The sequence below is a fragment of the Fukomys damarensis genome, unplaced genomic scaffold (genome assembly GCF_012274545.1).
Source record: "Fukomys damarensis isolate Sample0158 unplaced genomic scaffold, DMR_v1.0_HiC HiC_scaffold_36, whole genome shotgun sequence".
Taxonomy (NCBI): domain Eukaryota; kingdom Metazoa; phylum Chordata; class Mammalia; order Rodentia; family Bathyergidae; genus Fukomys; species Fukomys damarensis.
In genome coordinates, this window is record NW_022900948.1 from 45,335,554 (window position 1) to 45,347,620 (window position 12,067).

Sequence of the window (12,067 nt, forward strand, 5' to 3'; positions counted from 1 at the left end):
TGTGTGTGTGTGTGTGTGTGTGTGTGTGTGTGTGTGTGTGTGTGTGTCTGCACTACTGGACCAGTGAGCACCTCCTACTCCCTCCGCATAGCTGGCATTCTCTGCGTCCCGATGGAGTAGTAGCTGACCCCAGGCCGAAGGCCCAGCCTTATATGGCGAGGGAGGGATTTTGCCCAGCTTCCCATGAGGCCGGACAGGAGCGCCGGGGCTGGGTGGGCTGCCCCTTCTGTGTCCTGAGGCTGGAGGAGGAGCCGGAGGGCAGGGAGAGCAGGTGCTTGAGCCCACAGTATCTCTGAACACCATTACACGTGTGACTTCTGGCTGTGCCCCAGCCCTGCGCATGACCCCTGTGCTCTTTCTTTCTTTGGAGACAGGGTCTCACTGAGTAGCCCAGGCTGGCCTCCAACTTGCCGCAGCCCTTCTGCCTCGGCCTCCCCAGTGTGGGGAAGACAGGTGTGCACCACCACGCCCAGCTCGGTGGGCCTCCAGGGCCTTGGGTGTCGCACCGTGAGCCCTCAGGCCTCAGGGACAGATGTGTCACTCCTGCTTTCATCCCTCTGGAGAACTGTCTCCATCAGCGCTCCTTCGGCTGAGGCTGTCGTGGTCCGGATGAGCCTGAGATCTCTGAACACTCTGCGGGCTGAGATTATGATGCCTCCCATTTTAGCAATGGGAAGGCAGAGGCTCTGCCCGATGAAGTCACCTGCCCTAGGTTGCCCAGCCAGGAAGTGGCAGAGGCAGGATTCAAACCAGTTCTTTCCGACTCCAGGTGCCGCCCAGGCCCTCCTGGCCGTGTCCAGCAGGTGGCTGCGACTCGGTGGTGAAACGGGTCTCGCTCGGGTGGATGAGACTTGGGCCGTGTTCTGCTGTCCCAGCACCCCAGGTCAAATGGAGGGCGCGCAGCATTCCCTGTGATGTTGAGGTGCCCGCTGGCTGTTCCAGCACCCACGTGCCCTGTGTCCTGCGAAGTGAGCTGGCTGGACAAGCTGGGGATCTCTGCCCAGGGGTGTACGTGTCCCCCGCCCCCATGCTGGGGGGGCCCTGAGACCTGACCCAGGCACCTCTGTAGGTGTGTCTCTTTCCCTGTGTGCCCGGCAGGACCGCTGTGTCTCTGCCCAGGTGAACGTGCCCAGCTGGCCCTGCTGGACACCCGTCTCTCTTGCGCTTCCTTAATGTATTATGAAGGAGATGAGGAAAAGAGCCATGTGAGCCTCTGGGGATTCAGTGTCGCCCGCAGGCCTGGCCGGTTGTGACCTCGCTGTGGCCTCCTCACACACGGTGTCCGCCTGAGGCCCCGGCGCTGCCCTGGGGAATGTGAGCCTGCTGTCCCAGAGGGGACAGGTTACAGGCTCCTGCTCCTCCCCAGTGCCAGGCACAGCACTTGTGGCCTGGGCCTGGCCCATTAAGAGCCTGCGGGCTGAGTCAGAGGCCTTGGGGCTCTGGCATGGTCTGCCCGTCTTGCCAGCCCCTCGGATGGCCTCCAGGATGGTGATATCCGCCCACCCCAAAATTCTGCTGCAGCTGATACAAAAAGACCAGCCTGGAGGGCCAGGAGCAAGGGCCCAAGAGAAGTTCCTGGAGGTACCAGCCCCGGAAGGGAGTTGGGCCAGGGATGGCAGGCGCTTGCCAGGGATCTGATGGCCAGGTACCCCACAGGAGGGGCTGCCGGCCTCTGGTGCTTTGGGAACTGGCCCTTCCTGGGCTGTGCACTTGGATGAGGCTTTTGGGGTTGGTGGGGTAGGGAGGAGTTTCCCACACGCACCAGAGTGGAGGAGACTAAAGGAGGTGGCAGAGAGCAGGTGCGGCCCAGGCACAGCCCCTAGGGCCAAGAAGGCATGCGCTGGGGCCAGCCCGGCGCCCAAGGTCAGAGTGAAGCTGGCCCTTGAGGAGGGAGGGCCGGAGGGTCACCACTCCCCTGGGGACCTTGTGGCACAGGGTCGGGCACAGTGCTGAGTTGGGGGTGCTTTCTCTGCAGAGCTGGTCTCTTGGGGGTGCACAGTGGCCAATGCCATGCTTGCTAAGTGTCCCAGGAGCCAGGCTCTTCTGTACTCAGTGTGGAGGGCCCAGCATTACAGTTCTAGCTGACAGATGAGGAAAAACAAGGTGCCCAGGGCCACGGGCCAGAAAGTGCTGGAGCCGGGATTAAAACTCTGATTTACCTGTCCTGTTCCTGTATATATTTTGTGCAGAGTTTGTGTGGGGCTTCCAGGGATCACTGGACTCCAGGAGAGAAATTCTCTTGGGGGCCTCAGTTTCCCCAGCTGGTGAACAAAGAGCAAAAGCTGGATGCTCCCAGGAGTCTCTTGTGGATTCTGAGGCTGGGTGGGGTGGGTTTTCATTTGGGGTTTTGTTTTGTTGAGACAGTCTTCCTATGTAGCCCAGGCTGGTCTCAGACTTGTGGCAATCCTCCTGCCTCAGCCTCCCAAGTGCTAGGATTACAGGTGTGCGCCACCACAGCCAGTTTGGATGGCTGTTTTAAGAGCTCTGACACCTCCTGGGCCTCACGTGTAGCAACGTGAGCCCTCAGGCCTCAGGGACAGATGTGTCCCTCCTGCTTTTGTTTCTCTAGATTTGCCTCCGGGACAGTAGGTTGGATTGGGAGTTCGGATAGCATTACCCACCCCGCCTCCCAAGTTGTGTGGTTGTCCCAGGGCTCTGGAAGAATTACCCACTGCAGCTGCCCCCGGGAAAGGTAACTTTCCTAGGTGCTCCTGGCTCAGAATCCTGCAGGCAGGCCGTGTTTGGAGCTGAGGGGGTGCTGGGTTGGAGGAGGGAGACAGACCTGGAATTGCTAAACCTTTGTGTTCTTGAGCAAGTTGAGCACCCTTTCTGAGCCTCACTTGTCCCCTCTTTCCTAGAAAGGAGAGAGAAGGAGAGCAAAGAAAAACATAGGGGAGAGAGCAAGGAAGGGTGGTGCACACATATAATCCCAGCACTCGGGAGGCTGAGGCGGGAGGATACCATGAGTTCGAGGGTAGCCTGAGCTATGCACAGTGAGACCCTGTCTCAAAAAACTAAAACAAACAGGCCCAAACATGGAAAAGGACAGAGAAATCCTAACTGGCCTAAGTCAGGGGACGTCAGCTTCTTTCCTAAACTGTTTTAATAATTGGTGGTGGGGTGTGGGAGTTAAAAGCTGATTGATTATACAGATAGAAACTGTTAATACACACCTACCAATTGTTCAGTGCTTATTAAGTGCTGGGTACTGTGATAAGCACTTTACAAGTCTGGAAGGTAAATATGATGTTTTTATTCATTCTTGCCAAGGAAACACGCACAGACAAATGAAATAATTTTATTGTTTTTATTTAAAATTTTATTTATTTATTTTTTGAGACAGGGTCTTGCTTTGTAGTTCAGGCTGGCCTCAAATTCACTATGTAGCCCAGACTGGCCTCGAACTCACGGCAACCCTCCTGCCTCAGCCTCCTGAGGGCTGGTAGACAAATGAAGTCATTTTCACAAAACTGCTAAGGGGACTCACACTCGGGCATCTGGCTCCACCTTGCCCTCTTTCGTCATTTTGCTTCTCTTCCGGACCTCTGGGGGCGCTTCTTTGTCTCCTCTGCCTGTCCTGCACCCCCAGGCTAAGTGGGGATGGGCACTGTCTGGAGGGATAGGCTCCTGCCCCTGCCCACCCACCTCTGCCCCTGCCAAGGGCACAGCTGCCAGGGCCCGGGAGGGCATCTGACCCACGCACGGACCAGTCAGCTGCTCCTCCCACCCCGGTCACTCTGGGTCCAAGCATTTGTCACTGGGCCTGAAGGAAAGAGCGGAGCCCAGTCCAGGAGCTCCTGCCGGTCGCCCGACCCTTTTCAAGTCTTGGCAGAGCGGCACGCTTCACACTCACCCGACAGCTGTCCGCTGAGCGCCTGCTCTGTGCCGGGCGCTGCCGAGAGCCGGCTGTCCAGAGCAGGCGTAAGGACCTGCCTCTGCCCTGAGTCCCGGAGGGCCCTGCTCTGCAGCTGCCCAGGAAGGGAGGGAGGCCAAGCAGCAGCCGCTGAGCTCGTCCCCGCTCGGCCATTTCTGCCTGTGTGATGCACACAAGCTGTGAACCGAGTCGCAGAGATTTACTGAGCATCTACTATGTGGAACCTACCCCCTCGCAGGGGGAGACAGGCCACAGACAGGAACCTTAATGAGCAATGCAGAGGAGTTGTGTTAGGCTAAAAGGAGAGGCAGGCCAGGACCTGGTAGTTGGGAAGTTGGAGACCAGCTGGCTGCAGCGGGCTGGGTGCGGTATGAAATCGGGTGGGTGAAATGAGGGGAGGCCCCAGTGAGAAGGTGACTTGATCAGAGGTGTAAAGGAAGAGCGGGGAGCATCATCGGGCTACTCCAGGTGGTCACAGTTTGAGCAAAGGTCCTGGGGTAGGAGTGTGGTCCAGACCCAGGTGAGGGGCAGGAGGAGGGGACACACATGAAATGGTGTGTGAGATGAGGATTGTAAGAGGGGGAAATGCTTCATCCACAGAAGGTGGCTGCGGGGCCAGGAGCCGGGAGCTCCTCCACTTGTGCTGTGCTCCTGGGCTCGCCCGCACCGGCTGCTGGGGTTCTGTGTCCTTCTGGGCCTAAGACCAGTTGTCGTGGCCTTCTCCTGGGGCCCCGTCTGCCACAGGGGACAGCAGGACTCAGGTCCCTCGGGGTGACAGACACTTAGCAGCCAGCTCTGAGCCGGGCGGGATGTCTGGTCGGCCACCAGTGGGAGGGGCACCCACTCCCCAGATGGCTCCCAGAGGTTGGGCCTCCCCTGGGCCCTGTGCCCGCTCCCCGGAAAGGCTGCTGGTTCTTGGTAAGGCAAAGGGAACTCGGGGGTAATACAGCGGGCTGCACCCCACCTAAAGGGATCCCGGTTTAAAATTCAGAGATTATGAACTTCCTGCCAAGCCCATGGCAACAGTCAATGGGAATTGTTTAAAAAGTCTCTACTTGGCAAAATCAAGACTTGGCAGCCCTCCGTGGGTCCCCTCCCCTTTCTGTCTTATGTTACCCCAGCTGGGCGCTGCTGGCCAGGTCTTCCCTCAATGGGCAGAGAAGGGATCCAGGCTCCCAGGAGTGGCCAGGTCTGCTCAGGGTCACAGACAAACTGAACTATTCGTTCCAAGGATGGTGGAGCCAGGGAAGGGCCGTCCTCACCAGAGCCAGGGGAGGGCACGGCCCCGGGCTGCGGGGGCAGGCAGGGTGGCGGGTGGTGGCAGCCAGGCCACTGGGCACGGGCCCTGCAGACCAACAGACCCAGATGCCCAGCTGGGCTGAGCTACCTCTGCTGCCTGTGGACTGGCCATGCCCAGTTCACCTCTCAGGCCAGCGGAGCAGTAGGGGCACAGACAGGGGCTGCCCGCCTGCCTCGGCCTCCTCTTCTGTCCGAGGGGTGAGGATGGCGTTCAGCCTCACGATCCACACCCGTTCTCAACAAGCGCCCACGTCCAGCCCGCTGGACTCACGGCGGGATCCAAGGGGCAGGTGCCCGAGGAGGCAGGTACTGCTGTGCCCATTTCACAGCTGGTAAGGAGGGGAAGAAGAGCCAATCCCTGACTCATTAGGGGCTTGTATCTCTCTTCTACCTCATGGGGGTTTTGAGCAACAGACTGGAAAGGTGGAGGATTCGCCATCCTAGAAGATGACTGCACAAGTTCAAAAACAAGTTCAGTGATTGACATGGGTGACATTTAGTCTCTTTTTGGTTTTTCTTTTTTTGAGACAACATCTCACTATAGCCCAGAGTGGCTTTGAACTCACAGCGATCCTCCTGCTTCAGCCTCCTGAGTGCTGGGATGACGGGCAGGCACCACCACGCTGGGTGGCTTAATATCATTTTAAATGTGGACTTCCTGTCCTGTTAGGATGTGACTCTCACTGTGCTCACCTCGTCTCCCTGCGCCCTTGGTGCTCGGCCAAGCAGAGTGCACAGGCGGTCCCTCAAAAGTGTGGAGTAGGTGACGGAAGAAAAGAATGAATGCAGAGGGGCGGCGCCGTTTCCCCGCTGGTGACAGGAAGGGAAGGTGCTGAGTGCAGAAAGACTGGCGAGGAGACCAGGACACCCGGCACTGGGCCGGCGGCAGGGACGCCTGCGCTCCCGCAGCTCTAAGCCTGCCGTTCTCCCTGGCGTTCTCCCTGGCGCTGTGGTCTCCTCCGCACTGTGGGGTAACGTGAGCGGCCGCCCTGGGGGTACCGGGAGGGGCGCGTGCTTCACCAAGGGGCCGCCTGCTCCTGCCCGCTCCACCCGCTCCACCCGTCCGGCGCTGAAGGGACTCATGCGCGTCCCTCCAGGCGTCTTTGGAGGGCAGCTGGGCCAGGCATGAAAGCTCAGTTTGCAGGCAGCTCAGGAAGCAGGTGAGAGGGGAAGTGGCCGCCCAGACCCTCCACAGAGCGACAGGACAGAACCTAAGGGTGCAGCAGGTACGCGGCAAGCAGGGCAGCGTCACACACGTCGGAGTCGCACAGGCTCAGGAAGCGGCTCCCTGTGTCCTCACTCAGCCGAGGAGGCACGGGGAGCTACAAGGGTGAGGCAGCGGACAGGCAAAGCGAAGGTGTGCCCCGGGAAGGGGTGTTACGGTAAGGGACGCGCTGCGTGAGCCCCCTCAGACTCGCCCCCTCCCCTGGAACGCACTCTTCCCGGCATCTTTGCCACTTTCTGCAGCAGCTCTGGAGTCCACTTTCGCGAGGGTCTTCACAAGGTGTGATCAGAACTTCCAGGGAGATGACGGGGCCCAAGATGTAGCTCAGTGCCACCGTGCCCGCCTCACAGGCGCAAGGTCCTGAGTTCGATCCTTGGTACAGGAAAAAAGTAAAATAGTGAGATGACGCTGCCGAGCACCATCCAATGGGAATGCGGGCTTCTCAAGACATGATGCTGTGTCCTCCTCCACCTCGGTCACTGGAGCTGGCCCTGGGAGTTCCGGCTCCTCCCCAGCGTGAAAATGATTCCGGAAGGGAAACACTTTGAATGACACTGAGGCGGTCACGACAGCACAATAAAGACACCCATGAAAGGGGACTCCAGAGCTGCTGCAGGAAGTGGCCAGAGCGATGGGGTGAGCGCGGCCAACGTGAGGAGGAGGAGGAGGACTCCGAGGGGATTCGTGCCGCTGTGCTTTACTGTGACTTTTTTTTTTTTTTTTTTTTTTTTTTTTTTTTTTTTGGTATTGGGATCGAACTCAGGTCCTTGCGCTTGCGAGGCGGGCGGCAGAACCACTGAGCTCAATCCCCAGCCCTGTGATACATTCTTTATAATTTCAGCATTCACTGCAGCCCACACCTCTCAGAGGCAGGTCATGGGGTCAGATGCTTGTCTTTGGGGTTCAGAGGAGCTCGGGGCTTGAGGATGGCAGGTGCACTTGCCCTGGGCCTGGCACAGGTCCCCAAGGAGCCTAGAGCAGAGGGCTGGGCGGCTCTGCCTGCAAGGGCTGACGGGACACCAAGGGTGGGTACTGCCCAGGCAGGCCTGGCTGCGGGTGGGAGAGGGTCCCTGGGTTGGGGCTCTGTGGGGGCCTGGAGCCGTGTCCAGCGCTGAGCTCTCTCCTCTGCAGGAGTTCCTGTGCGACCAGAAGTACAGCGACGAGGAGAACTTGCCGGAGAAGCTGGCGGCCTTCAAAGGTGAGCCGGGCAGCTGCCCCTTCGCCCACAGCGCCCCTCTTCCTGGCCGGCTCCAGATAGGTGCCGCAGAGGTGGGGCAGCGTCTCTCCCTGCCACCAGGGCCGCCCAGCGGGGCTCAGGTCGGCTCCTGCCCGCCCTGCCGGGCCCTACGTGCTCTGGGCCAGCACACAATCCAGTCTTTGTGAGGCATCCCGGCCTCTCCCGCCTTGCGGCCCAGTGTCTCGGGAGCCCCTGCGGAGAAAGGACACTTGTGTCGCCACAGCGGGGCAGGGGGGCAGTTTCTGCCCACTGAATCCTGGAAGCACAGGATGAAAAGAAAACAGGGCCCGGGAGCCCGGTGGGGAGGGGGAAGCATAAAGGTCCCTGTGTTCGGGCCCTGGATCCTGGTTTCCAGCCAGCCGCTGGGCTCAGGAGAGCAGCAGTGCATGGGAGTGCGGTGCACCCGCCCCTCCTGCTCCAAGATGGGGTGCCGGGGTGCTCCAGGGGCGTGCTGGGAGTGTCCAGGGTCGCACCTCCTCCCTGACACTGACAGTGGGGCATCCACTTGCTAGAAAGCTCCGGACCTGCCCTGAGTGGACCCCGGCTGGCTGTCAGCGAGCAGGTGCACGGCTTGGTGTGTGTGAAGCCGGGCCTGTGAGCCCCCCGAGTCCCCAATCCAACAGGAGGGAGAGGGTGCAATTGTGAATTCACAGATAGAGAAACCAGGCTCAAGAAGATGGGAGGTTGGCCCTGTATGGCAAGAGTTGGAATTTGAATTGTCAGTCTGGCCCCAAAGCCCCGTCTCCTAACCAGAATGCTGCAATGCTTTGAGAATAAGAAAAACTAGGAACCGATGGGTGTAGTGGTGCACACCTGGAACCCAGCACTCAGGAGGCTGAGGCAGTAGGATCACAAGTTTGAGACTGCAAATTTCAAGCGTAACTCAGTCTATAGGAGAGGCTTGGGGTGAGGGCAAGGGCCACCCATCCACCCTCCCCAAATTCAAGATCGAGTTCCTTAGACACACGGGGTGGGGACCGAGAGGGGCAGCCCGCAGCAGCTTCTACACGGAACACTGGAAAGACATCTGAGATGACAGGGACCTGAGGTGGGGGTGGCCGGGGCCTGACGCAGTTTGCTTGTGATTTCCAGAGAAGTACATGGAGTTCGACCTGAACAGCCAGGGCGAGATTGGTGAGCAGGGACGGGGGCTCGGGTGGGTGGAGGGGCCGTGGGCACACCCTGCAGATGCCCGGCGGCCACGTCGCCACACGCCCCGTCCTCTACCGGCTCCACTGCCAGCGACGTTGCCCCACTGTTTCCTTCCTCCTCCTCCTCCTCAGCCCCTGCCTGGGCGACAGGGACCCAGGAGGTGGGGCCACGTGCTGCCCGGCTCTGTGCTCCCTTGTCTGGGTCAGAGCTGTAAGGTATTACATCCTAAGCCAGCCATAGTGGCGCACGCTGTGATTCCAGCCCTCAGAAGGCTGAGGCAGGAGGGTCACCATGCCTTTGAGGCCAGCCTGGGCTACGTAGTGAGTTGAAGGCCAGTCCGAATGGCAGAGGGAGACCCTGCCTCAAACCCCTACCACCGGAGAAGGGGAAGGTCTGGCAGGGAGCACGGGGGTCCCTGCACTGTCTGCTGCGGGAGCTGCTGGCTCCCAGGGCCTGGGCAGCCTGGCACCTTTGGGCTTGGCACCAGTCTGACCGCCGTGCCTCTCAGTGTGCACTGGCCCTAAGAGCAGCCCTGCTCAGCCCCCCCACCCCCACCTCCCGTGCTGAGCCATTGTCCACCCCAGAACAATCCCAAGGAAACTGCCTCAGCTCTCAGTGGAAGCAGGAGGGAGGCTAAGGGCAGCAGCTCCTGGGGGTGTCCTGGCTTTATGGTGCCTCCCTTGTTTTTCTTGAATTTTATTCTTTTGTTGCTTTTCCTGCTCCTGGGATATTTTTGGCTCCCTCTCCCTCTCCTAGTCCAGGCGGAGCCCTAGGACAGCGGGGTGGGAGTGGCGGCGTGGGGGGCAGAGTCGAGTGGCCTGCCACGCTGTGCCTAAGACATGGACTTTCTTTCCTTGTTTGGCTTTTTGAGACAGGATCTTTCTGTGTAGTTCAGGATGGCCTTGAACTCACTACGTGGTGTAGGCTGGCCTCAAATCATAGCGATCCTCCTGCCTCAGCCTCCTGAGTGCTAGGATCACAGGCGTGCACCACCACCACACCCAGCCTTGGCTTTGTTACTTTCTTTCCGCCACTGACAGAGCAGGGTTCAGAGAGATGCGGTGGTTCCCCAGGCCGGCTCTGGAGGCTCAGGGTGCTCACAGAGGCCCGCACGGCAGGGAGGGTGAGGGTGCCCACCAGGCCTCCGTGCGTAGCTTTGTCCTTGTCCCTGTCCCTGCTGATGCCCCGCGCCCACCTCCCACCCGGCAGACCTGATGTCTCTGAAGAGGATGATGGAGAAGCTGGGGGTTCCCAAGACCCACCTGGAGATGAAGAAGATGATCTCGGAGGTGACGGGCGGGGTCAGCAACACCATCTCCTACCGAGACTTCGTCAACATGATGCTGGGGAAGCGCTCGGCTGTGCTCAAGCTGTGAGTGGCTGGCCCCTCGGGGCTCCGGTTTCGCTGACCCTCTTATCGTCAAGCGCCCTGCCGCCCGTACCTCTCGGGCATTAGCTTGCAGTGGGGCGTCGGGAAGAACCGGCCCCGGCGACCTGCCAGTCACGTGATGATGGCGATTAGTGTGTGAACACTTGCTGTGCCTCAGTTTCCTCATTTGTGTATTGTGGTTTTGCTTTTTGAGACAGGGTCTCACTGTGTAGCTCAGGCTGGCCTTGAACTCATGGCGATCTTCCTGCCTCAGCCTCCCGAGTGCTGGGATGGCAAGCACACACCTCCACACCTGGCCTCAGCTTCCTCATTTGTAAAGCAACTCTACTTCCCTGGCGGGGCTGTGGGAAGCATAAAATAAAGTAGAATCACAGATCTGCTCCAGGGGAGATCGTGTTCAAACCCTGACCCTGCTCTTTGCTGACTAAATGACCCCAGGCAAGTTACCTTCGGTCCCCAGGCCTCAGTTTCCTCATCTGTAAAATGGAGGTGAAAGCATGTGTCTTCCACCAAGCGTCGTCCTGAGGGGGCAGTAAGATAACGCAGGTTCAGCCTGGTCTGCGGCTGGCCGATGTTCACCATGGAGGCCAAACTCTCTGGTGGGTGCGTCCCACTGGCAGTCAGAGCAGGAATTCTCTGAGGGCCTTGTCTGTCACAGCTGAAAAGGCTACGCTCTTGGGTTTCATGAAATAAGAATCACTTTTTAAAAAACATTTTACGTAGGGTACAGTGGTGTACACCTGTGATCCCAGCACTCAGGAGGCTGAGGCAGGAGGTTCTCCCGTAAGTTCAAGGCCAAACTGGGCTACATATCAAGACCCACCCACCCCCCAAAAATTAAAGTACAATGGCAAATGATGCTGTGTCCTCTTATAAAGGACCTCACGGTGGCCAAGAAAGCCCATTAAGAGCTCTGTAGGTCGGGGAAGAAAGGGGTCCTAATTCTGTTTCATTTTTTTCCTGTCTTCACACCAGAGTCATGATGTTTGAAGGCAAAGCCAACGAGGGCGGCTCCAGGCCAGCCGGGCCCCCGCCAGAGAGAGACATTGCAAGCCTGCCCTGATGACCTGCGCCTGGCCTCTGCCCCTCCGCACCCCCCTTCTCTCCTGACTCCTTGGGATTCGTCCTACTCCTTTGTTTGGCCGCTGTGGGTTCGTGTGTTTCCTTAGCAGTCTTCTTGTAAAGCACAAATTATCTGCCTTAAAGGGCTCTGGGCTGGGGATTCCTGAGCCTTGGGTCCCCCATTCCTGTCTCCTTCCTGCCTTTTCCCGGCCCCGTGCAGAAGGGCTGAGATCAAACCAAACATTGGAGGGGCCGGGCCAGAGCAGGGAGGCCGGGAGCAGAGGGAGCGGAGGCACCCGTGCAGAGGCTGAGATCAAACCAAACATTGGAGGGGCCGGGCCAGAGCAGGGAGGCCGGGAGCAGAGGGAGCGGAGGCGCGCAGCCCTCGCGCAGAGGCGTTCCCTCCACCCTCCCAGAGTACGTGCGACCTCAGCCCCTGTCCCAAGAGCTGGGGAAGACCGGGCCCCACGCTTCCGATGCTCTTGGGTGGCCCGGGTGTGGCCGCTCAGTGCCCCTCACCCCGAGGTTCCCCCTCGACCCACCCCTCTGCTCACCCCCAAGCCCATGACACAGTGGACAGGAAGGGAGGTTGGGGACCTGAGCCCTTCAAGGAGGAACCGGAAGGAGCCCCCCAGGCTGTGCTCCCGGCCACGCCTTTCCAGGCAGCACAGAGCCACACGGTCCGGGTGGAGAAGCATAGGGCCTCAGAGGCAGAGATGAAGCCAGGTACCTAAGGGAGGGTCGGCCAGGAAGTCCCACCTTGCAGGACGCAGAGGGCAATGGCATCGGAGAGAGGAAAATGCTCACACAAAGGCCAGTACTCCCGGT

At 59.5% G+C, this 12,067-nt stretch overlaps 1 protein-coding gene across 2 annotated transcripts in view; it reads left to right on the forward strand.

Annotated features, from left to right (window-relative positions):
• Positions 1-11,509, forward strand: part of Aif1l (allograft inflammatory factor 1 like) — a 12,958-nt gene extending 1,449 nt beyond the window's left edge. Inside the window, exons 1-5 of one of the 2 annotated variants that reach the window (XM_019207915.2) lie at positions 6,902-7,034; positions 7,530-7,596; positions 8,728-8,769; positions 9,997-10,159; positions 11,153-11,509. In XM_019207915.2, coding sequence (XP_019063460.1) covers positions 6,987-7,034; positions 7,530-7,596; positions 8,728-8,769; positions 9,997-10,159; positions 11,153-11,240 — 408 coding nt within the window. In that variant the 5' untranslated portion in view covers positions 6,902-6,986 and the 3' untranslated portion in view covers positions 11,241-11,509. Of the gene's footprint in view, positions 1-6,901; positions 7,035-7,529; positions 7,597-8,727; positions 8,770-9,996; positions 10,160-11,152 lie in introns of those variants that run through there. The other variant, XM_019207913.2, reaches the window with a different exon arrangement.
• Positions 11,510-12,067: the final 558 nt, after the last annotated feature.